The sequence below is a fragment of the Lichtheimia ornata genome (genome assembly GCF_029851405.1).
Source record: "Lichtheimia ornata isolate CBS 291.66 chromosome Unknown scaffold00014, whole genome shotgun sequence".
In the NCBI taxonomy this organism is placed as follows: domain Eukaryota; kingdom Fungi; phylum Mucoromycota; class Mucoromycetes; order Mucorales; family Lichtheimiaceae; genus Lichtheimia; species Lichtheimia ornata.
In genome coordinates this window covers 355,458-379,314 of record NW_026695334.1, presented here as the reverse complement: position 1 = coordinate 379,314, position 23,857 = coordinate 355,458, and the positions used below count along the sequence as shown (strand labels likewise).

Below are 23,857 nucleotides of genomic sequence, written 5' to 3'. Positions count from 1 at the left end.
CTCAATTGTGCTTTGAAGGGACGTCCCTCGTATCAAATCAAGCCGTGAACTCCTGGCTCATTATAATGCATGGGGTCGAAATGAATCTGATTGGTCAAGTGCTGCAGCAACCAACATCACAGCAAAACTTCCCCGCATCATGAGCATAGCCTCTATAGCACAAAGGCAAGAGGGTGTTGCCTTGGTTACCACTTGTACGTCCATTTGTGTTTGGTACCCATGGCAACCACCAATTTCGTTTGCCTAGCAACAGCCTCCTCTCACAATTCAAAGACATGGATACGTTAAGTAAATGATATCGAAGAAGCTATACGAATGATAGAGATGCTATTATTGTTTCGGTGTCATATTCAATGGCGAGCATTTTCATATAGCTAATCCATACATGTGTTTGATCGAATGTGATGCACTAGGTTATATCATCAAATAGCGATCATCTCCTTTTACGGCAAGTGTCAGGGCAAGAGCTGAACGTGGTATGTAACGGACATGTGTGTGCTCACCGACTCCGCACAAACCAACATTTTGCAAAGGATGATAATAGTACACGTGGGTCAATGAGGCCCCGGCAGCAGCAGGGTAAAGGCTTTTGCTTTGGCTGGTGATAAACCACACGTAAGCTTAAAACACACACCACATGTAAAACGACCAAGGAAGCCACATGGATGACGCTCACGATAAAAAATCGGATGAAGAAAAATGGTCATCAGGAGTAAACAACAACAACAACGGCCCCACGTTATCAGGCTTTGCCATCATGGCCATGTAGATCCGGTAGTGTTTCGCCCTGGAATTTTCTCACTTGCGTCTCAGTGGGTATGAATCTGCAACAGAAATTTCACATCGGGTATTGCCGCGGTGTCAGCCAAGAAAAGGAGACTGCTGTTGGAATCGCTGCAAGATAAAAAAAAAACCCTATCATAGTATGCGTTAGATACAATGATCATAATGATGGCGTGCGAGAGCGTGTGCAAACGTATAAGAGACATGTGCCATGGTTACCCCCTTGAAGAAAATAGACCCAGTTTAAAAATATATTCACCAAACCTGGCATTTGATCTGCTTGTCGCTCATGAACACAAAGGGTGTTTGTGTATCACAAGCTTCATTACTATGAATCGCTTCAACACCAACAAAGAAAACTCAACTTGATATTCATCAACGTTTCAAGTCGCTGATTCTATTACAGACCCATGGCATTCGTAACTACTCAACAACAAAAATCATGTTTCAGCTATTCTATGTATCGATTCTTTATGTATCTTGAGGTGTCATGAATGTAATTCGCTGCTTTTGAAGCAATCAGTGGCGGACGCGGGGAGCAGGGAGATACACAAGTAAATGGAACCAAGCCTTTTGTGGATGATTGAAATCTCCCGGGAAGGTCTTGGCATACCCTTTAGGGTAAATTTATTCAAATTAAGGTCAATTTTTAGGTCTTCCGACATCTGCATCATTGCCATCATCCTTTTTTTACCCAGAACCGGTGTTGAATCGACGGGGAAGTGCTTTCCCGAATCATGTATTGTTTTTTGTAATTGTTTGGTGCACGTCCAACCTCTCTCTTTCTCTCATCTTTTTTCCTTTCCTCTCTTTTTGCCTTCTTTTAAAAGCTCAACGCTTTCTCTTGCTCGAAGCTTTTCATATCCCCAAAGATCCAACATCACCCAACGTGTTATACTTGACAAGAACAACCATCCACATACGGCTGATACAAAATCATGAGTGCCGCTAGCAGCTGTACCTATCGTTTTATCTCCAGTTCATTGGCAGATCTCCCTGACAGGAGGTACATACAACTTAATTTATCCCATAATGATACATCTCGCTAATTGCAATGACGATGCTATGATAGAGAATACGATGTCATTATTCGTCAACAACCTGAAAGGGCCAAGATGAGCGTTCCCAATGAACGAGGTAATTAAGCAAAAAGACATACATACATGATGCCCGCTTTTACTCAAGTTTTACCCGTGTCATTCTCCCCCCCACCAAAAGACCGACGGCCGATCGATCCTCCCCCAATTCTACAGATGCAATGGCTTAACTGCTCAGAGGATGACATCAAGTAAGTCTACCTTGTTCTCTCCTATCATGTGCATAATCATTAACGTGTTGCATGACTTTAGGAAAAGTCTCCAAAGCCCATTTTACTATTTGGTAGCCAACATTGTGCGAGATGATGACCCATCTCAGCTATTGCTTCCCTCCCAAGAATACCTTTCCGGCTCCACCGTATCATCTTTATATCGACTCCGAGACATTGACAATTCGGATGGCGGCTTTTTTGTGTTTGGAGATCTCGCTGTAAAGAAAGAAGGGAGATACCGATTGCACTTTAGCTTATTCGAAATCACAGAGTATGTTGTTATTATCTCGCATCATGTTTATACCTTGCTCACGTTACATTGTTTCGTTGTTTAGAGGCACGGTGCAAAATCGCAAGACACTGCTATCAGATGCATTCACCGTTTACTTGCCAAAACGCTTCCCTGGGCCGCATGAAGCAACATTCTTATCGCGCACATTTTGTGACCAGGGCGTCAAGATGCGTATTCGCAAGGAACATCGCCTCACTTCGTAAGCTAAAAACAAGTACTACCAATCTAGGATCATGCATTGTTAACCGAATTTATCATAATAGTGGTGGTAGAAAACGTAAACTCGATCATACAACATCGCCTTCATCCGATGATGGTGCTACCTCTCGGCGACCATCACCGTCATTGCAATCTCCCCGACAACCATCTCCACAGCAACAGCAGCATGGTATCCATATGGGGCGTTGGTATGCATCTACACCTACTACGGCTGCGGCTCCTTCTTTAACCAAGGAGGTGATGCATGCACGTGAGCCTGTTTTTGTACAACAGCATCATCATCACCACCATCATCATCAACATCCATCCATGCCATCTCCTCCTCCTTGCACACCATCAATGGCACCACAACGACACACATTGCCAACACCAGCATCATCCCATTTTGAACATCCGGTGTCTACCCCGCCACCAGGACTTGCAGATTACCATTATACTCAGCAACATCCACCACCACAGCAAAATTCCATGTTTGCTTATCATCATAACAGCAGCAACCATAGTGATGCTCCACCATTAACACCACCCTCTACGCTTGGTGATATGAGTCCTCGACATAGCATTAGCACCAGCAACGATCGATTACCATCATTAAGTGCTATCATTGCCGATAGTTTACCAAACACAAGCCGGCATCTCCCAGCCCCGATACCTTCAACACCAGCATTCGGGACAGGCCGTGTCCCTATCCACCACCTTTTGCAATCACATCCCTTTTAATTATCACTGCCCTATATTTGACATCCTATTCAGCTTGTGTGTGCATCTCCTTTCTTCCATCATCATTGCATCACACTCTTTGTCGTCGTTGTCTCATCTATTCACACCACTCACACATACACACCACATACTACAACAAGCTTATGCACACGAGCCAATGGGCCATGTAAACCCCCTTTTTATATATCGATCCACCCACCAATTACCACTACCTCGCATTCGTTTCTCTAGTATTATGATGTTCCTGTTTCCTCTTTCACTTGTACATTTTTTCTTTTCTTCTTTGCAGTATGCATTATGCTTTCGTTTGCCGTCACTTTTTATCATCGTCATCATTTTTCTGCACCGTATGCTAAGCTGGTCTAGAATACAAGGATTCTTTTTGCTTATCCAAATGACTATAATGCCTCATGTTTGTAACCCAAGATCTCGGGATACGCTTTGTTGCACAGCATCAAAGCCGTAAGCGTATGCACATGTATTATACACAAATGTAGATCTAATCTAATCCAAGAACCTGGGGCAGGGGCAAAAAATTTATGTACGCATTGGTATGCTATTATGCTTGCAATTAGTTTCATGCTATTCTTGACACAGCGGCGGTTTTAGATTGAGCTTACAAGCACTGAACGATATACGTATAATGAAAGGTGCCATCATTCTATAGTTCAATGGGAGCTCATGCTTTTAGTTGGATTATCGTTGCTCTTCTCAAGCCATGATGATGATGATGACATGGCTCAACGGCTATCATGACTTTATCTTGAAAGGGTCGGCTTATGGAAGATCTGTATACGCGAAGTTGTGCTCCGATCGAAAAGGATATCGGCCATGATCTCCTCCATCAAAGAAGAAGAGGATAGGATTCAAGCCTTTCAATGATACAATGACACTATCATGGTTGTACCTTTTGAATTGATTGTTAAAATTCGTACGACCAGGAAGAGCCTTTTATGGGTGCTGCATTGGTACACAATGAAGGGTTACCTCGAACACAAAGCGCTCAATGTAAACAAAAGCAGCAGCTGGCCAAAAACATCCTAGCGCAAAAATCATTTTTAGCATTTGCAAGCCATTCACAATTGACTTGTCACCCACCAAGAGGACACTTTTTGTTGCGCTGTCATTGGCCGTGTGTTTCTTTTTAAAGTGGTTGTCAAGCGACTACCATCATTCATCTTTTTGCGGTCGAAAAGAGTGAGTGTGCAAGTCAATATTGCCTGTGGGACTCCGATAATCTTATTCGGGTGAGTTCTAGACGATCCTTTGCACTCGTTTTCTTTTTCCTTTACGTACACATCTTTTACTTCCGCTTTCGCACATACACAACAGCCTCCCTCTCCACAACAACGGCTTCCCTCCCCTTAGCAACCAGCCCCCATCTCCATTCCTTATACCAAATACACACAAACACACCATGGTCGGTTTCATTGACAAGTTGAAGCAGCAGTTAGAAATTTGGAAAATCGAAAAGTATACCAAACGACGAGCTTTCCTTCCCGAGTACGACTCAAAAGGCAAGTTTTTTTATATTGTTTTCACGATATTTGTTTATGCTGATGGATATGAAATAGATAAGGAGTACTATGAAAGATATTATCGAGATGGCGTTTACTACGCAGCAACAGATAACGTGCCACCTTTACCGAGTGAGCAAGCTGGTAATAAGCTCAAAGCATTACAAAGAGCACCCTCCGTCGCCACCAAAAGAGCCAGTACTTTGCTTCGACGATCCACCACCACAAGCAGGGGACGTGGTACTCCTGCACCGCGTTGTTCTGAAACCTACAATACTCATTTTCCATAAACAACAACAAACGTTTTGCCGTTCCAAAAATCATTATCCAATTGTCATTGTCCGAGCGTTTTTAAAAAAAGGAGGTGCGTGCGTCTTTTCGGGGGAGGAAGGAGAGAACAATGAACAACAAGTGCTTGTCACGTTGCGTAGCAGCGGGGGTTACAAACATTGAGGATATACGTGAGAATTGGATCGGGCTTTATTCTTTACAACACAAGAAGCATACCACTAGCTTTCGACCTTTCCCCAAAGAATCATCTTCCATCGTCCCATCTATACTTTTGAAATGGTATTGTGCTTCTACCGCCAATATCGACCAGCCGATCCGCCATCGCTTGATGATCTTGGGCGACATGTAACTTGACAGTTGGATCCATGTTGTATCGTAATCGAAGAGTAAGCACCTTAATTCATCAAAAACGTGACCTTGGATGCCGTTTTATCATCATCATGCAGACTGTCGCACACTGTGTCGCCCAATCCAACCTTGCAAATGGATCTCGAGAGATAGCTACATCCAAAGGAATATGAGTAGTTGCTTCATCCAGCAAAGTGATTAGGATTTACCTTAATAAAGCAGCCAAGCATCACAATGACAACAACGACAATGAAAGTAGGATAACAATGAATTGCTAAAGATCATAATGAATATGAGTACATGGATTGCTCATGAAAAGGGTCATCCATCCACCAGGATACTCACATCAACTTGGGTTTTGAAGATTGCATAAACCAGGATCCAAGATAAACAAGGTGGCAATACTGTAGCCATCATCAAGCAATGGCGTCAAATTTCATGAAATAAGGCATGTTGTTTGTGTGGATGTTTCTTTCAGAAGAGTCGACAAGTCGTTGGCATCTTCATCGATAAAGATGGTGAATGTTCCTGGCAACCACAACTCCAACGCAAGTCTCTGATCCGAACGACCTCTGCATGAGGAATTTCACCAACCCAAGTAGACTCAGATTGTAGATGCGAGAACGGTGCGAAGGTAGACATAGCATACTGGTCAACTGGGTCGTCTCATGTATCAGCCTCAGTCCCCTTGTTTCCAAAAACATCTGCCCACTGAATTCATCATTGTTGTATGATACGCGTCAAGAAGAAGGAATGTCGCGTTGTAAACATGTCTTTGATCGTCATCCTAGTTGATGATGATAATCCACCCTTCGCGATCATGTCCACTCGTCGTTGCCTTGGCAAATCCACTGCCAACATGAATGCAATTAGCTGAACAGAACTATCCAATATCAATAAAGAGACGTCTTACAATAGTCAATCGATCGAGCGTGCCTTTTGAGAGCGATGTATTGGTATCAAGTGGTTCGTGTGTCAAGTTGGAGAGAGCAGAGCACCAACTTCATGTCGAAGCATCAGAGATAAGAACAGGGTCCAATGGTAGAATGGAGTCGATGGGCGCGTTCAACATGGGGACACCAGGGAATGGGAAAGCGGAAGGAAAAGAGCGTAGTATACGGAATTGATCCCGCAGCGGCATTTAGATGATGAAGCTGGGGGAAGTGTAAAACCTTACCATGCGCATTTGTTGTGTGTGTGGATGCAGATCTTATATCCGGTGTACGTGTGTGTTATGTAGCAGCTCAATACCCTCTTCTTTTTTCCTTTATCTTTTTCTTTTACTCTTACGCTCTCTCTGTTTTCCCTTTGCTATGACCGCTGTTGCTTCACAAAGTGCCTTTCAAAAGTTCCTCAACTCGCCTGCTGGCCCAAAGACGATCCACTTTTGGGCTCCTGCCATGAAATGGGTAAAAAAAAGAGACTACTCGATTCACCTCATGAGCGGATGAGCTGACACTCTTTTTCTTAGGCTCTTGTTATTGCAGGTATTAGCGACCTTAAACGACCGGCTGAAAACTTGAGCTTGGCACAAAACCTTTGTAAGCACGCACCACACACTTGCTATCTTGTCATATACATGTCAAACTAAGCTTCTCACTATACACCAGCTCTCGTTGCCACGGGTGTGATTTGGACTCGTTATTCCATGGTGATCATACCCAAGAATTGGACTTTAGCTACTGTCAACGTTTTTGTGGCTAGTACGGGATTAATGCAAGTTGGCAGGATCATCAAGTAAGTGGGTTCATCATGGAAGATTCAACGACAACTCATTATTGCTTTAATGCATAGCTACCGCATGACCGATGAATACAAGCAAAAGAAAAAGCTAGAAGAGGAAGCAGCAGCAGCAGCATCAGCAGCCGCAGCACCCATCAAACCTACGTAGACAATTCTTATTATTCCCCATTATCGTCCTTCTTCTATGTTGTAAATGAAGAAAAGCCATGTTTTCGATGAATTTCTGGTCATTGATGAAGGAAAGGGTCATGGTAATTCAAAGGAAAGGAAAGTAGGTTGGTTAAGCTACTAGGTATAGTACTAGGTGCTTGAAGTCATGTGATCTGTATCCATAGCAATTGCTGCTATATGAATCTTGCGAGAAACAACAGTGGCATGACGACTTTGGATAATACTTTCAACAGAAAAATGGGATGCTTTGAAGGGAACACAGGCATTTATTGAGTCATTTGAATATGAGTGAGGGGTAATAGTAAGATAATACAAGCGTCAGCCTCACATGTTTCTTATCCATCATGGTGTTCAAGTACTTTTTTAAGCTCTCGAGAATGTTGTTAACCAATTTCACGTGAATCATTTGCTGCCAGATAAAGTGATTTGATCAGCATGGCAGCATGGTTGCTCTTCTTTATCCTGTATTTTCTCCCTTCCTATGCCCAACCCAGAGCACTCTTCTTCTTCCTCTTTTGCTTATTCGGCAGTACGCTCTGCTTTCAAATGCGTCGCCAACATCTTTTTCAGAGAAGTCCAAATCGTCGGCACATCCCAAGTCCCAAAGGAGGATCCATGCATTTTCATTGTGGGACCCCATGCGAACCAGTTTGTTGATGCGGTATGTCTTTTGCGCATTGCTGCTGCATACATGTGTGCTAACAAGGACTCTATCGATCGCTAGGGAATGGTTCTCATTTCGAATCCTCGAGAAAGTGTTCCTCTTATGGCCCAGTCGTCCTTCAAGAAGAAGGTTATTGGTGATGCTGCTCGAATGCTCAAGGCCAGTAAGTACACACAATGTGTGCCGTGTGATGGATGCTTATCTGATCATGATGCCTAGTTCCTGTTATTCGACCGCAAGATTTGGCGTCCAAGGGAAAAGGCACGCTACGTGCAGCACAAGGAGAAACACGCGTGATCGGCACAGATACCAATTTTCGTGAACAAGTGGGATCGCGTGATCTTCTCGGCATTAGCAAGACGTTCAAAGTGGAGGTGGAGCAAGTAGTATCTGATACCGAGCTTATTCTCAAGAAGCCTCTTGATCAGCCACTTGAAGATGATGCTTTCAAGGTTATTCCGCATGTGGATCAGCATGTGTTGTATGACAAGGTCCATGCATGTTTGGCAGAGTCGGGATGTATCGAAATTTTCCCTGAAGGCGGTAGCCATGATCAATCACAAATGCTCCCTCTCAAAGGTAAAACCACCCTCCATCATCTTTTCACGATCGATACACTTACACACACACACACACTCTATTATTCTTGCATCAGCTGGTTTTGCTATTATGGCATTGGGTGCAATGGCCGAGCATTCTGACATTAATGTCAAAATCGTACCAGTGGGTAAGTAACCATATATGGACAATAGGCTCATGGATAGCAATTTGTAACACAATCCTCATATAGGTCTCAACTATTTCCACCCGCATCGCTTCCGATCACGTGCTGTCATTTCATATGGTGCTCCAATCACTGTCGAACGCGAATGGGTCGAAAAGTACAAGCAAGGAGGACCTGCCAAGCGTGAAGCGATTGCTGCGTTAATGGATGCTGGCTATGAAGGGTTGAAAGGAGTTACATTGAATGCTCCCAGTTACGATACGCTGATGGTAAATTGATGCAAAGGACTGAACTCAGTCATTGACATGTGAAAATGCTTATTTGCTTACATCGATCCACCACACATCTTTTTGCATTATAGATCATTGCAGCTGCCCGCCGATTATACCGACCCACATCATCCCATAAGCTACGTCTTGATCAGGTGGTGGAGCTTAATCGCCGTTTCCTTCTTGGCTACAAGCATTTTGAAAATGATCCTCGATTGATTGAACTTGCTCGCAAGGTACAAGCATACAACAACATGTTAAAGTACTTTGGTATTCGGGATCATCAAGTGGAACGAACCGGTACAACGCGCATGTCAGCTGCCAAATTGCTGCTTTACAGATTGGTCAAATTGATCTGCTTATCCGCTTTGGGATTCCCATCGTAAGTGATAGTTTTCATTGATAACAAAACCATTGCTAAATGGCCCTCTCTCTCTTTTATAGATTATTGTTGAATGCACCTGTGATCCTTGTCACTGCTTTGATTAGTCGTCGTAAACAGCGCGGTAAGTAGAAAGCGATGATGCAAAGGAGGTATTGGAGCTGTATACTGATAAGAAGGATTACAATAGATGCACTTGCTGGCTCTAATGTCAAGATTGCTGCACGTGATGTTCTCGCCACTTGGAAGGTGTTGGTCGTTCTTGTCTTTGCTCCCATCGTGTATGGCTTTTACTCGTGGCTTTTGTTTGTGTACATGTTTTATTATCGCTACCCCGAGAATTCGTTGCTGCAAATCACATCATGGTCAGCATTGAGCTGGTTGGCACAACCACTTTTACATCTTGTTGGTGTCAAGCTTATGGAGACGGGCATGGATTTGTACAAGTAAGTAATAAGCATTGGAGATAAGCGATTTTAGGCATTGATTATGTGTGATTGTGTTACGCAGCTCACTTCAGCCGTTGGTCCTTGCGGTGTGTAACCCTGATGCAGCAGCTCAATTGCGTACAATGCGTGAACGTCTATCCGATGATATTACCGCCTTTGTCAATGAGAATGGACCTTCAGCCTTGGAAGACTTTGATGTGCATAAATATGACAATAATGAGTCGCCGCGAACCGAAACTGGCTTATTCGACATGGCACCATCGGTGTTGCAGGAATGGCTCAAGCATGATCGTAGCCTTTTCAACTTCAATGCCGGCAGCAGCACGAGTGTGTCAACGGGCAGCAATTCCTCACAATCGGATGAAGATAGCTCATAAGATACCATTCCTCTCAGCTCTTTGAATGACCATACCTTGCAATATCATCTCCCATTAAAAAGACATTTTATTTCGCATGATGAAATCTCAAGCTGAGGATACTCGTAGTATGTAGTAATTAGGTTTCTATAGTAATAATAGTGGTAGGCTGTCATCATATTCACACAATGGCAAGTAGTCGTTTATCAGTCAAGAATCGTACAGTTAGGATTGATATTGCTGAAAGTGATCCAAATAGGCCAATCGTTTGGATGGCAGCAGTCCACCCGTAACGTGAATGAATATAAGAAATGAAAGGGTCCCCCACGAGGGTGCTAGGTACAGAAAACAGATACGACAAACAAACTGCCTTTTGTGCTTTTTTCACGCCCACGAGATCGCTGACAATCACTGGTCGCATACTTGGGCAGAGACCTCCCCAAATACCGAGTAATGCACAAAAGGCTATAAACATCGGGATGGTGTCGGCATATCGCCATAAGGTCATGATCAATGTAACTACAGTAATAAAAAGGCAGCAACATGTGAGGCTTTGGATAGTTGAGTGCATATCACACAAAGACTGCATACCATTAATGGACAATGCCATTGAGAGCACATTGAGCCTCCCATAACGATCAGCCAGGAAACCAAACACAATACGCGAGATGGCACATATGCAGAAAATGATGGTAACAGTGGATGCAGCCAATGTTGGTGAAGCACCCACATACTGAGCATAAGATGGCGCAAGAAGGAAAACTGCTTGCCAATGGAAAGGATACGTGAAAGAGAAAAAGAGGACCACCATGTAAGGGATACTCCAAAGCGACTCTTTTGAGCCCTTTTTTGAACAAGTTTGACCATCCTTTGTTACCTTCTTATTAGAATGCATAGGATAGCGTGGTTTTGATAAGATTGAAGCCACCAAAAACAGAACAGATACAATGCCGGCCATGATTGCAAGTGTTATTTGTCGTCCAAGCGTCGTTAACAATGCTTGAAAGGTGTTGGCGCATACCATTGGACCCACAGTTGCTCCGCTCCATGCAATGCCTTTGAGCGAAAGTATTATTAATCAGATTCATAAAGGCGTTTATGCTTCAAGAATTTACCATTTACCAATGCACGATTCTTCACAAACCACTGGGAAGGCAATGTGGCTGGAGCACTGAATACCAAACATAACCCAATACCATACATAAGCCCCTGCGTTGAAAAGAGTTGCCATAGTTCCTTGGCAAAGGTTGCCATGACCAATGCAACCGTGGAAATCAAGGCACCTATCAGCATCGTGTAACGCACACCAATGCGGCGTATTAATGGCGTTGTTAAGATGCCGAGCAATTCTATTGAGAGAGAGGTGCTACCAATAAATGATACAGCAACCTCGTTGGAAAACATTTTGGTGTACCTAGTAATAAGGACGATGCTGCTTGTTGAATTTGACATGTTACATTTCACACACCAGGTGCGACATACTCTGCCTGAAATACGCCCCAAGAGCTGGTAGTGCCTCCACACACAAAGTAGGTGAGCCATGTCCCTGCTACCGTAAGCCATCCTGGATTACGTATCCCTTCAGTCCAATAGGCTTCTCCATCATTAACCGATTCTTCAGCCTTTTGATCAATGTCTTCATGATGGTCCTGATTACTAAATAGCACCGCTTTGCTTTTAAAATACGCCTTTATGCTGCATCCAATTACTCTGCAAATTACGTTACGGTATGACATTCAGCACTGCGTGTATCATGTGTACAAGCGTATGAATCAGTGTCAGCTTTAGGATGCATTGGTGCTGATGAAAATCAAAATGATGGGAAGAGAAAGCGTACAACCATCAAAGCATGCACCATTGTTTACATGATGCTGCTCAAGTATGCAGGAGATTGCAAGCTTTCCATTTTAATCCATCATGAATCCGCCACCAAAAGACTGCATAGAGGTATAGGAATAATATCATCGGTTTAATCAGCATAGAGAATGAGTGAGCATGTAAACAAAGGGAAAAGCAAAGCAATGTGTTACAAGTTCTAAGAAATGGACCATAGGTACAAGATGCTACATAGAGGGTTGTTGGGGGAAGTATTATATACAGCATAGAATACAAAAGGAGGAGAAGAATGAAGGTACATAAATAGTTAACAATTGTGTCAAATGAATGAAAGGAAAGACAAAAAGATATCATGACGGGATAGGAAAAAAGAAAACAAAAAGGATGCATGAGGTGGATGTTAAGATCATATTGATTCATCAGAGTGGAGCTTGGCCAAAGGAAAGAGCTGATCAATCTTGGTGATCCAATCTGCGAGGTCGCTCTTGGAATTGGCTTGAAGGGTGTATGCATTGTTGGTGGTATATAATGAAAAGACGTTGTTTCGCTACAAGGGAGGGGGCGTAATTAGTATTTCTTGACAATGATTCAATCCTTGCTTATGGAGATCACTTACATTGAGCATCTTTTCCAAGTTACGGTTATAATCGATGCGCACCGAGGATACGTTGATGACGCCTTGTTCATCGGTTTCAGACCGATTGGTATAAATATAAATATAGGGCCTAAGGGTATGTCTAATAAGTACCTCCACTATGACTCTTAAAATGTGATCCTTACCTTCGGATGACAAACCAACGTTTGACCCACTTGTTATCGAGAGCACTTTCTTGGAAAGTCATATAGCCTTTCTTGGTGATATTACCACTAACAAAATGGAACGTGTAAGGCAACAATGGTATATAGACCTTTTGAAATTACTTACGTCTTGGCCATCAAGGTCACTTCAGCAATTAACTTCGCATCAGATTGTTGGGTCTGCTGCTGTTGTTGATGTTGCTCAGGCAATTGCTGTTGCTGTGCAGGAGGTTCTTGGCTAATAACGAGATCTTGCTTATCTTTGAGCATCCAAAGATCAAGCGTCTTGCGCAAAAGCTTTTCTTTGTTCTCGTCTTCATTGTTGCTAACAAGGCTCATGGACCGATTACTTGTTTGGGATCGAGCTGCCTTGAGTGTCAATACTTGAGCTGTTCTAGCAACTTCTTCCAATCGATGAATCTTGCGTTGCGTGGCAACAAAGTCGTTGACAAGTGATACGCCACGTGGTCTCCAAGGATCATTCACAAGCAATTCCTCACCACGCACGTATTTGCCAGCTGTATTGAGTCTCCATAATTGGCTTACACGTCGAGTCATAGGTGGACGCAAATGTACCATGAAGATGGAGTTGTAATTGGCAAGCACACGTGAGCTTTTTGATTGCCCAAGAAGTTTACGGAAAGCAGACGATGTGCGTCCTTGGATTTGCACGGCAATGTCGGTCTTGAATTGCATGGGTTTATCACATTTTTCAGCTTCGACTTGCCAAGAGAGCTCAAGGATGATGCGGCAATTTGTGGTTGTGATGCAATTCAAAAAGGGGCATTCGTGTTGTGAGCTATCCCATGAAGCATAGGCAGATAATTCGCTGGTGCCATCTTGATGATACACAACGGATTGATGACCAAGCTTGATGGATACATCACCACCATTGGGAGGATCAATGATGCGGCCTTTACCATCCAAAAAGCGAGGGCGACCCAAAGTGGCATTGGTCATAGATGTCCATTGCAATTGACGACCCGAAGTATGGCTCAGCGTGATTTGAATACGACGTTGCAAACCTTGTCGTAAAACAAAGACACCACGATCCAATTCGTTTTGTGCTGATATTTGAACAGGAACGTATTTTCCATTGGCCATCAATTCGCATACTTGAACACGTGCAACGACATCATGGCGTTCAGCTGCAAGTAATTCCTCTTCGGGTCGCCGCTCAAAACCACCGCTAGGGTCGTACACAAGGTGGTCTGTGCACCGGCTATTGCTCCGAGAGGGTAATCGAGTCATGGTACCTCCTTCACGCTGTTCATCCCATCGTTCATATTGTCGTAATGCACGTGGTTGAATCTTTCCATAAATCTCGAATGACACCATGTCATTGGTCAACACGTTGAGCATATTTTCGGTGACGGTGACTGAAAGCGTTTGGCTATAGTCGAGCTGAATGGGTGCTGTAGCAAAGTTACTTTGTGGATCAGTGGCGAAAACCTTATCAGCCGTCGAATGAGCTGGAATGCTGCCAAATGACGATAATCGGAATTGCACGTGAACTTGAGTGAATTCTTCTTCATTCATGCCGGTGAGCTCCAATAATCGCACTTCAAACACCATTTGCTGACCGGGTTCCAAAGTGCTCATATCTTCATTGTGCGTTTGTGATGCACGGATCATGGGTGAAATCAACACGCGCAATTTGCCCTTGATTTGGCCCGTGTAGCGACACACAATGCTAATGCAGCTCTCGTATGATTGTTGATGTACAAGGTTGCGAACCGAAGCAGCCGCACTACCAATAAGATGGTATTTCTTGGGGTCGGTTTGATAGAAAGGATCTTCCCAATTGAGATGCTTCCGATACATTGGGCGATCCATGACATTTTGCAAATCACGCATCTTTTTGAGACGAGCTTTGAGTTTGCCAAGTGACCAAACATGAAGAGTTTGATGCTTTCGATCGATCACGCGTACACCAATACAAGGCTTGGGGCATTCCATCAATTCTGGATCGTCGTCTTCTTGAATGTCATGCAAAGCAGATGAAGTCGTTTCCCAGCAAGAGGATGGTGTAGCAAATTGGCCATTTTCAATCACTGTGAACTGGTATACGGTGTCTTTGCCAAATTGCTTCGAGATAATGTTGGCTTCCTTAAGCTCCACAGCATGTGTCAAGATCGCTTCAGCCATGGCTACACGTCGTAATCCTTTCCAATTGGTGAATGCTTTCATTGCCCAAGCACGTTCAGCATCCGTGTATTCGAAATAAGGCTGATCCGATGATGGTTGTGTAAGCTGCATCGACATACGATTGATCCTTGTTTCATAAAATTGCTTTTGTTCTTCCAAGACCTTTTGCAATTTCTCACGTTCGGCTTTCATGCGTTCTTCAACCTCAGCGCTATTAATGGCAGTGGCATCCGTGCAAACACTCTCCAAATCGACAATAGTAGTGGTCGCCATAGAATTACGAATAGAATCCTTAGATGATCCATCATCGTCGTCGCACGCAATCGTAGCCCGGCTTACCGGCCTCGATCGCCGTGAATTACGCTCCTTGGAAATGCCGCCATAAAGTCGATCAAGCTCATCATCCGTTAATCCACTGATAGTAGCAGGCGAATCAAACTTGTAATTGATCTCATTGGGCTCTGAATACAGCGTATAATTGTCACCAATGGGTGAACCAGGCCATGGTTCTTCTATAGCGATACCAGGCGTGGGAGGGCCATTGCTATTGGTACCACAAGACAAGATCATTGATTTTTGGCGATCCCGTTCACGTCGGACTTCATCTGGATGATTGAAACGGAAATAATGCCGATCACCGAGAATAATGCGGAAACCACTTTTCAAGCGACGAGGTTCATCGATGCGCATGCCATTGACCATAATCAAAGAACCATCATTGGGAATTAAGGTCACATTGCCATTGTCATTCTCAAAGATACAATGCATATCTTGAATGTTGGGTCCTGATAATCGTATCTCGGCTGTTGATTCACTGCTCTCATTGCCCACGTGGGTTTTACCAGGCTTGAGCTGATAAACAAGGCATTCGGACATGAGTGGATCTTCGCTAAGGTTCACCAAATGAGGTATCTTTTTTGGCGTATAGACACCAACATTGTTCTTATGCACAGCAATGCCAAGTTCCTCCAAGGCCTTTTCACGTTCGGTATGGATCTCCTCGGTCTTTTTGAGCTTGTCTTCCCAGCTCTCATTGAGATTGGCCAAAAGTTTCTCAGAAGTCTGAAGCTGCTCAACAATGGCTTTCTTGGTCATCTTGCGTACTTGACCATTGGCGTCCGCCACTTCAATTTCCTGCTCAGCATTGGACATGGTGATAGGTGCTGCTGGTGAAGCTTTTGATTTTCCATCACTGCTGCGACTGGTGCTATGATTGGCCCCTTTGTAGGTGCTCTGTGCAATAAGCTGCTCGGCCACATCAGGTGCATAAACATGAAGTCGATTACGCAACAAGTCAAGCTCCTCCTTAAGCTCACGAATGATTTTGGCATTGGGATCCTCGTTCACAACAGCCTTGTTCTTGATCTTCTTGGCCTGATCAGCGTATCGAAGCGTACTCAATGTCTCGTCGTAGTCAGCTGGAGAAATGGCAGCAATCATGGCCGTTTTGGAATTGCCTCCCAACGAATCTTTAAGAAGCCAAGTCAACACCTATATCATGGTATTGTATGTAAGTATCATTGCTCATCTATTTTGGGTGATAGTTCACTTACCGAATCACGATAAGGAATGAAGACCTCCTTTTTGCGACCTTTCTTGGCACCTGACTCTTGCATGGATTGTTCAGCGAGACCAGCAATGACTTTGCCCAAGGTGGTAAGCGAACGATTGATGTTGGCACCTTCCTTCAAACGATCACCAGTGGCACCAGTGCTGTTGGCACGTTCGCTTCCCGCCAAATCCACAAGACTAACCATTAAAGCATTAATACCATTTGTGTTACAGTTTTCAATATTGCTATTGTTGGTATTACCTGATGCGGGCCACCTTTTCAGTCTCAAGTTTGGTTGCCTCGTCTTTGCGCTTTTGAGTGAGAATCAATGTAAACACGCCATGGGATCGTGATGAAGTCGCATTCATGTTGGTAGCAGCAACCGTTCTTGCCTATAATAAAGCAATCATCAATGACCTTGTTATCCTTGAGCTTATTGTTGTTAAACATACCTTGTTGCCTTCATCCATCAGATGATTGATTTCATCAAACGAATTGACGGCCATTTTGGAAAGATCTTCAACATAAGGACCCATGCTAGGATGCTCACGCACTTTGAGATTGCCCTTGTTCTTGGGGTTCAAAAGGTCACGCACTTTTTCATTGTAGATCTCAATGTACGACACCTCCACGCGGCATGTCAAATTGTCGTCGTTCAACTTGTTGATGCGTTCGAAAAGCTCACAGCATGTACGAGGAGTGATACCCTTGTCTTCACCATATCCCATCTAACGTATATAGTATGAGTCCTGCTGCTGCTGCATGCAATACTACCACCCTCCTTCCTCCTTACCATGGAATACGACTTTCCAGAACCCGTTTGACCATCTAAAAGATCGAGAATGATATGATGTGAGTTGATAGTACAATGCATGCCAATGTTGATATTTACATGCAAAGATGCAGCAATTATAGCCATCGAAGGCATGGTCTAATAAATCCACACCCAGGTCTTGGAATACGCGTTCCTGATCGGCATAGGTTGGGTCGTTTTTATCGGCCGACCAGTAAGAATGATCGAATGTAAATGCCTTGGTGTCATCCGTATCCTTAGGCGACGCCTTGAGTTCCTCTGGCTTTTTCAATATGGTTTGGTTGCCATCCATACGCACAAGACAACTGGCACCGCGTGCAAGCTCTATGATGTGTATAGGTGTTTTCTTTAGGTTAGCAACCAACCCCTTGCGATTCTCCTCACACAGAATACCAACCTCGGGAATTCAATGGTCGGCATCGTACGACCACTTTAATGTTGCCTCCTCCGCTCATGGCGTTCAATTGAAAGGGTTGGGCGAGGTGTGTTGCTTAACTGTAGGTTGTGTTGTACTCTTTTGTTGCTGATGAACGATGCGTTGGCGATGGTTATATAAAGCAGTGGTAGTTGTTGTTGTTGTTGGATACAAAGTTGACAAGCAATGAATAAAAGGAAGTTGATGTAATACGATGGAAGCGTTGAGAGTGAATAGTATAGAGAAAGGTGCTGATTGCGTTAAAGAATACGCCACCCACACCCAAAAGTAAATGAAAGAGGAAAAACCTGGCTATCAATAAGGGGCAACCTGCGAGCGGGAATTGTAGGACGGACATCACAAAGTGTCTCCTTGCAGTGCATATGAAATTGTAACAATGTCGTCCCTCCTTTCCTCACGTGCAGCTTTGTTTTCTCATTTACATTCTACAAGCTATATCAATTTTGATGCTGCAACCATTTGTGGTAGCAAGACACAGTGACGAGATAAAGGCTTGTAGCAAAGAATCATGACAGCTGAGGAAACTTGCTAATCCGACGCCCTTGTACGCTTGTTGCTGTCGGTCAATGTCCTGTGATACATCATGTTGCATGCCGGAGCCATTCAAGCGCTGGGTTCTATATTGCTGGTTTGCCTTTCAACTTGTCATCAACGCTATTTGTATGACGTCCTAGATTTGTCGATGAGTATGTTTAGTAGAAAGCCAATATTGTCCCTTACCTTAAGCTGCATGAAACTAGCAATATCTCCCAACGATGCGAAAAAGAACTCTACATAGTCTCTCATACATGTTCACGCTCACACTCAAATAAACCTAATTTGATAACGAAGCATGAGGTCTCTATTAGAGCAGAGTTGATCAACATGCCCGAGAGCATCATCCGGCTAAGTATTAAATCCGAGTTTGGCCATCCCAATATCATCCTTTATATAGTCCTGGTGTTCATGAATTGCGAGCTAACAGCCACTTCCTCCCATTCACTTATGTTGACCGATTCATTGCATACGAACGATTCTCCTGCTCTAGCCCATCATTCCCATCATTGAACTTTCTTGATTCGAGGTGATTTGACTGAGTTACGCTCACACAAGATTACATCAATCCGTATACATACATGTATGGGCTAGCTATCTCAACTGACGTATTCTTTGTTTGACCGTAGCTCAGCCAAATCAGCTCGAATCAAGTAAGAGTTTAGTGATGAACATGCTGGACTGGAGCAGGAGAATCATTCGTATGCAATGGATCGGTCAGCGTAAGTGAATGGGAGGAAGAGGATATTGGCTGCCATTTGCACATTTTTACAGAATGTTGTATAAAGTATTATCCACTGATCCTTCCAACCATGCAAAACGGGCTGCGTTACACAAACACGTCCTGCGGATCGTTCGCTTTATCAGGGTCAATCTACTTCACAATCAACGAAGACCACTTCTCATATAGCATCACGCTTACAGCATATGTAAAACATAAAGGTGCCTGTATCTCCAAACTTTACAATCAAACGTGGGCTCTTTAATAGATCAACGTGCTCGGCGGGGTGAAAGCGATCTTGTGTCAAACTATGAAGTCCATCGTGGCCAATCCCAGATTTCGCAATGTCGCCACCAGCCAAACTGGATCTCGGGGTCGACCTCTTCGACGACGACGACCAAAAATTATTTTTTGAGCTGTTTGCGACATTGTACGTAAAACTTTCACACAAGGTGCTGTCGGCCAAGCCGAGCACATTGCTCTATTCAAAATCCCACGTTCGATTGTAAAGTTTGGAGATACAGGCACCTTTATGTTTGTGTGCGTGATGCTATATGAAGAGTGGTCTTTGTTCATTGTGAAGTAGCTGGACCCTGGCAGAGCAAAAGATGCAGAGGGTCGTGTTGTGTAACACAGCTACGTTTGCATGAATGAAAGGGTCAATGGATAATTACTTTATGGACGATCTAGGAACAAGGCATGTATTTGGTAGCTAACGGCCCCCCCCCCCCCCCGGTGGGCGTGGCGGAAGATGTGAAAAAGAGAAAATTCCCCTGGGGGGTTTGTGGCATGCGGAAATAATAGTAAAAGAAGCGAAATGATATGGCTTATTGACGGTGGCATGAACATGACCGAGAAGAAGAAATGAAATATCGAAAATTTGAAGCGGCGTGTAACTAAACAAAAAAAAAAAAAAAAAAAAGATCCAAAGAATGTGTGAAAAAAATATATAATTGGATATATATATATATATATTTATTGTGTGTGTGTGTTGATTGTGCCATATATATGTGTATATTTCTCTATTATAAAAAAAAATTTGGTTGAGTTAAGGTCGAACAAGGATTAATCAGCTGAGACATTCGCACGTATGCTGATGTATGGATTGAGTAATCTCTCTTTGACCGTAGCTCAGCCAAATCAGCTCGGATCAACCTACTTTAATCATGGAAATGAATGTCTGGAGCAGGGGCATCGTTCCCATGCAGTGGATCTCGCATCAATGATGATTGGATAAAAGTGGCCGTTAGCTACCAATACATGCCTGTTCCTAGATCGTCCATAAAGTAATTATACAGACCCTTTCATTCATGCAAACGTAGCTGTGTTACACAACACGACCCTCTGCATCTTTTGCTCTGTCAGAATCCAGCTACTTCACAATGAACAAAGACCACTCTTCATATAGCATCACGCACACAAACATAAAGGGTGCCTGTATCTCCAAACTTTACAATCGAACGTGGGGTTTTAAATAGAGCAATGTGCTCGGCTTGGCCAACAGCACCTTGTGTGAAAGTTTCACGTTCAATGTCGCAAACAGCCCAAAAAATATTTTTGGTCGTCGTCGTCGAAGAGGTCGACCCCGAGATCCAGTTTGGCTGGTGGCGACATTGCGAAATCTGGGATTGGCCACGATGGACTTCATAGTTTGACACAAGATCGCTTTCACCCCGCCGAGCACGTTGATCTATTAAAGAGCCCACGTTTGATTGTAAAGTTTGGAGATACAGGCACCTTTATGTTTTACATATGCTGTAAGCGTGATGCTATATGAGAAGTGGTCTTTGTTTAATGTCCAAGTAGTATGACTATAATAGAGCAAAAGATGCAGAGGGCGTGTTTGTGTAACTTGAGTCATTAAGCACAGGCGATGCATGATACTTGTACACTATTTAGGAATTGTTCAAAACACCAGCTAGCAGCCCATTACTCCCATTCACCTTTGTTGCCCAACCCAATGCATGTGAACGATTGTCCTGCTCCAGCCCAGTATGCCCATCATTCAAGTTTCTTGATCCGAGAGGATTTGACTGAAAAATGCTCAAACACAGAAGTATCATCCAAAATGAGCAAAATTTATCTGGTTAGTTATACGTAAACTGCCAGGTGAAAAGTTATATTTTTATTTGGGTACTAAATGACCATAGTCCTTTAGGCACGCGGTCGACCCATTGACAAAACGAAATGTATACATAAAAGAGAGATTATGATGTATGAATGGTGCATTAAAAACCTCGATGAGGAGAAAAGTCAACCATTTGGTGAAGGAAGCAAGAAAAGAAAAAAGGGAAAAAGGAAAGTTCCAGAGCGTATGGATACGTAAACTGCCACTTGATAGCCCATTCCTCCCAATCATCTTTGTTTCCTAATTCAATGCATACGAACGATTGTCTTGCTCCAGCCCAGCATTCCTATCATTGAACCTTCTTGATTCGAGGTGATTTGGCTGATCAACGTTCAAACAAAGAAATGCCATTCAACATCGGATCAACCTACTTAATTTCCAGCTCTTCCACTCTCCCACCTTGTTTGTCTCTTCCTTCCATTCTCAACTGTTGCCCCATTCAAATACAATCAGCACCTGTCAACGATTGCCTTGCTTCAACCCATCATGTCAATCCTACAGGTGACTCGATCTGAAAGTCTTTGACTGAATGGCAACTCCATGGTGTATACACTCCCACTACAACACCTTCTCTTGTGCACTCCTATACCATGACCAAGCGTAACAGCGTTCATTCCAGCAGTTGCCATTTAACAAAGCATACACGCCATTGTCTCTAGTATCCTGCAGCAACTTGTCTTGCAACAACAGAGAGCCATTTATAAAAGTAGCTTTATTTACGCGTAGCATCTTGCTTCAATACATACAACTTCTTATGCATATGGATGTAATCTGAATACGTATTGCTTTGGTGCATGAGATGGAGGATCCCATTGTTGATCATGATTTCTATTCTTCCCGTATCATCCATGGATCAGAAGAAGGGATGGTCCTTGTTGATCCAAATGTTTCATCACTTGACCCTATCCTTAGCAGAACCAATCTCTTTTCCAACACATCTATATTTGCATCCACTGATAACACGATCATGATTGACTAGCTCATTTATGGATTATGACGAAAGGAAGAATACAAAAGCCACGCTTGTGTTACTTGAAAGCTTGATTTGATGATCGAGCATTGATGATGAAATGAGGATGAGGTGACACAGCCTAATCTGCTGAGCAGTTCCGTTTCGGGCTGAGCATGCAGATCGACGTAACAGATATAAAAGGGTTCTTGTTCTTGATAAGCTCTCAGCTATCACATTCACCATTCCACAAAACATGTTTTCACTTTCAAAGAAAAAAGAAGCCGGCTTCTCTGATTCTGACAGCGAGTCTGTTGAGATTACTGAAACCCCCTCATTCCAACGCAATGACATTTTGGTGTGTGCTACCTATGGCAAGGTGTATGCCGTCCACAAGCGTAATGGCAGCAGGTTATGGCGAGCTGAATTCGGTGCTGCAGGTGGTGTCGTTTCTCTTTTCATCACAGACTATGATCGAGTGATAGCTGCTGGCAACGGCAAAACAACTTGTTTGGATCTCTACACTGGACACCAGCTTTGGATCAACAAAATGAAGGTAAGAATAACACGTGAGGAGGTGAAGGATAAAAGAGGCTCATACAATGAGAGAGTAGGGATGTGGATATGAGGAAGTAGGGACTATCAGTACACCTAGTCGTATCCTTGACCCTCATCAAGGCAGCCAACGAAATAGTGATCAAGATGATGCCCTCCCTGAATATCAAGAAGAAACAAGATCAAACTCCGGAAAGCCAGTGATTGTCGCATGTACCAATGGCAAATGTATGGGTCTCGATGCAGATACAGGAGAAGGTAACCATAGCAACATTGCAAGCCATGTTCATGATGTTGACCCCCTCCTTCTTTTTTCTTCTAGAATTATGGCGATTCAAATGTCCCAAAGGAGGCTACAAGATCCCAACAGCGCTTGTTGATCCATCCACCGAATACCATCGGCAACACAATGTCTACGTTGGATGTGGTAAAATGATTTATTGCTTGGACGCACAAGGAGGCGATCTAAAGTGGAGCACAAAAATCTCGAATGCAAAGATGGGACAAGGTTACATGACACTCGCCACACCTTGGAGTTCTCGATTGGCTGCAGAGGCCTATACAGCTTTCAATCAATTTCCAAGCGCTCAGCAAGAGAGCCTTGCAAGGCAACAACGAAGCGCAGCTGCTGGCAGCAGTGGAGGAGGTTAATAGTAGTACCAGATAATTTGTTTTCTGTTATACCTTATGCAATAACAAACATTCTTAACACGCTTTCTAATAATGTGGGCACCTTGTTTATTGAATGGGCGGCATATATGGGATAGAAAAGTATCTAATGTGGGATGCACAGGATATACATAGGAGGGGATAATGAGATACAACGAATGTACTTACACACATCGACCAGCAAGTGCGAGAATTGACATGATCAAAGTTAGTAGCGCCTGTGTGATGTACGCAGTAATGATGGATCCCCGTTTAGGTGGATGAATGTATGCATTATCTCTCTTTTAACCCTGCCTAAACGCCTAAATCGATATCACTGATCCTTCTATGATTGGTATTCCTCACAATGCTCCACTTTCACTATAAGCGAGCTGCACACCCACCTCGTCCCATCATATCACACATGGCCCGTGCTTTCAAATCGGCTATGCAAATCATACCCCGATCTTGCAGAGTGTTAGGATTTGGGTCAAGTGTATC

At 43.5% G+C, this 23,857-nt stretch overlaps 7 protein-coding genes across 7 annotated transcripts; 5 read left to right on the top strand and 2 right to left on the bottom strand.

The window, feature by feature from the left end:
- Window positions 1-1,721: 1,721 nt before the first annotated feature.
- O0I10_004101 (uncharacterized protein) lies at window positions 1,722-3,323 on the top strand (the record flags this gene model as incomplete). Its single annotated transcript, XM_058484166.1, has 6 exons — window positions 1,722-1,789; window positions 1,856-1,920; window positions 2,002-2,071; window positions 2,133-2,363; window positions 2,428-2,583; window positions 2,648-3,323. 6 exons carry the CDS (start codon window positions 1,722-1,724, stop codon window positions 3,321-3,323), a joined length of 1,266 nt encoding a protein of 421 aa, XP_058345154.1.
- A 1,417-nt stretch (window positions 3,324-4,740) lies between these two features.
- Window positions 4,741-5,130, top strand: O0I10_004100 (uncharacterized protein; the record flags this gene model as incomplete). Its single annotated transcript, XM_058484165.1, has 2 exons — window positions 4,741-4,840; window positions 4,898-5,130. The coding sequence occupies 2 exons, from the start codon at window positions 4,741-4,743 to the stop codon at window positions 5,128-5,130; spliced, it is 333 nt and encodes a 110-aa protein (XP_058345153.1).
- A 1,662-nt stretch (window positions 5,131-6,792) lies between these two features.
- On the top strand, window positions 6,793-7,370 carry O0I10_004099 (uncharacterized protein; the record flags this gene model as incomplete). The annotated part of the gene is made up of 4 exons (XM_058484164.1): window positions 6,793-6,888; window positions 6,951-7,020; window positions 7,090-7,216; window positions 7,274-7,370. The coding sequence occupies 4 exons, from the start codon at window positions 6,793-6,795 to the stop codon at window positions 7,368-7,370; spliced, it is 390 nt and encodes a 129-aa protein (XP_058345152.1).
- Window positions 7,371-7,874: 504 nt separating this feature from the next.
- Window positions 7,875-10,258, top strand: O0I10_004098 (uncharacterized protein; the record flags this gene model as incomplete). Its single annotated transcript, XM_058484163.1, has 9 exons — window positions 7,875-8,054; window positions 8,118-8,220; window positions 8,277-8,636; window positions 8,713-8,784; window positions 8,848-9,050; window positions 9,143-9,432; window positions 9,495-9,556; window positions 9,623-9,878; window positions 9,943-10,258. 9 exons carry the CDS (start codon window positions 7,875-7,877, stop codon window positions 10,256-10,258), a joined length of 1,842 nt encoding a protein of 613 aa, XP_058345151.1.
- A 160-nt stretch (window positions 10,259-10,418) lies between these two features.
- On the bottom strand, window positions 10,419-12,032 carry O0I10_004097 (uncharacterized protein; the record flags this gene model as incomplete). The annotated part of the gene is made up of 5 exons (XM_058484162.1): window positions 10,419-10,756; window positions 10,829-11,293; window positions 11,353-11,651; window positions 11,720-11,893; window positions 11,959-12,032. 5 exons carry the CDS (start codon window positions 12,030-12,032, stop codon window positions 10,419-10,421), a joined length of 1,350 nt encoding a protein of 449 aa, XP_058345150.1.
- Window positions 12,033-12,479: 447 nt separating this feature from the next.
- O0I10_004096 (uncharacterized protein) lies at window positions 12,480-17,840 on the bottom strand (the record flags this gene model as incomplete). The annotated part of the gene is made up of 10 exons (XM_058484161.1): window positions 12,480-12,620; window positions 12,690-12,798; window positions 12,854-12,940; window positions 12,999-16,510; window positions 16,573-16,768; window positions 16,833-16,963; window positions 17,024-17,299; window positions 17,365-17,399; window positions 17,464-17,709; window positions 17,783-17,840. 10 exons carry the CDS (start codon window positions 17,838-17,840, stop codon window positions 12,480-12,482), a joined length of 4,791 nt encoding a protein of 1,596 aa, XP_058345149.1.
- Window positions 17,841-22,409: 4,569 nt separating this feature from the next.
- Window positions 22,410-23,359, top strand: O0I10_004095 (uncharacterized protein; the record flags this gene model as incomplete). Its single annotated transcript, XM_058484160.1, has 3 exons — window positions 22,410-22,709; window positions 22,768-22,966; window positions 23,031-23,359. 3 exons carry the CDS (start codon window positions 22,410-22,412, stop codon window positions 23,357-23,359), a joined length of 828 nt encoding a protein of 275 aa, XP_058345148.1.
- Between the last annotated feature and the right edge of the window lie 498 nt (window positions 23,360-23,857).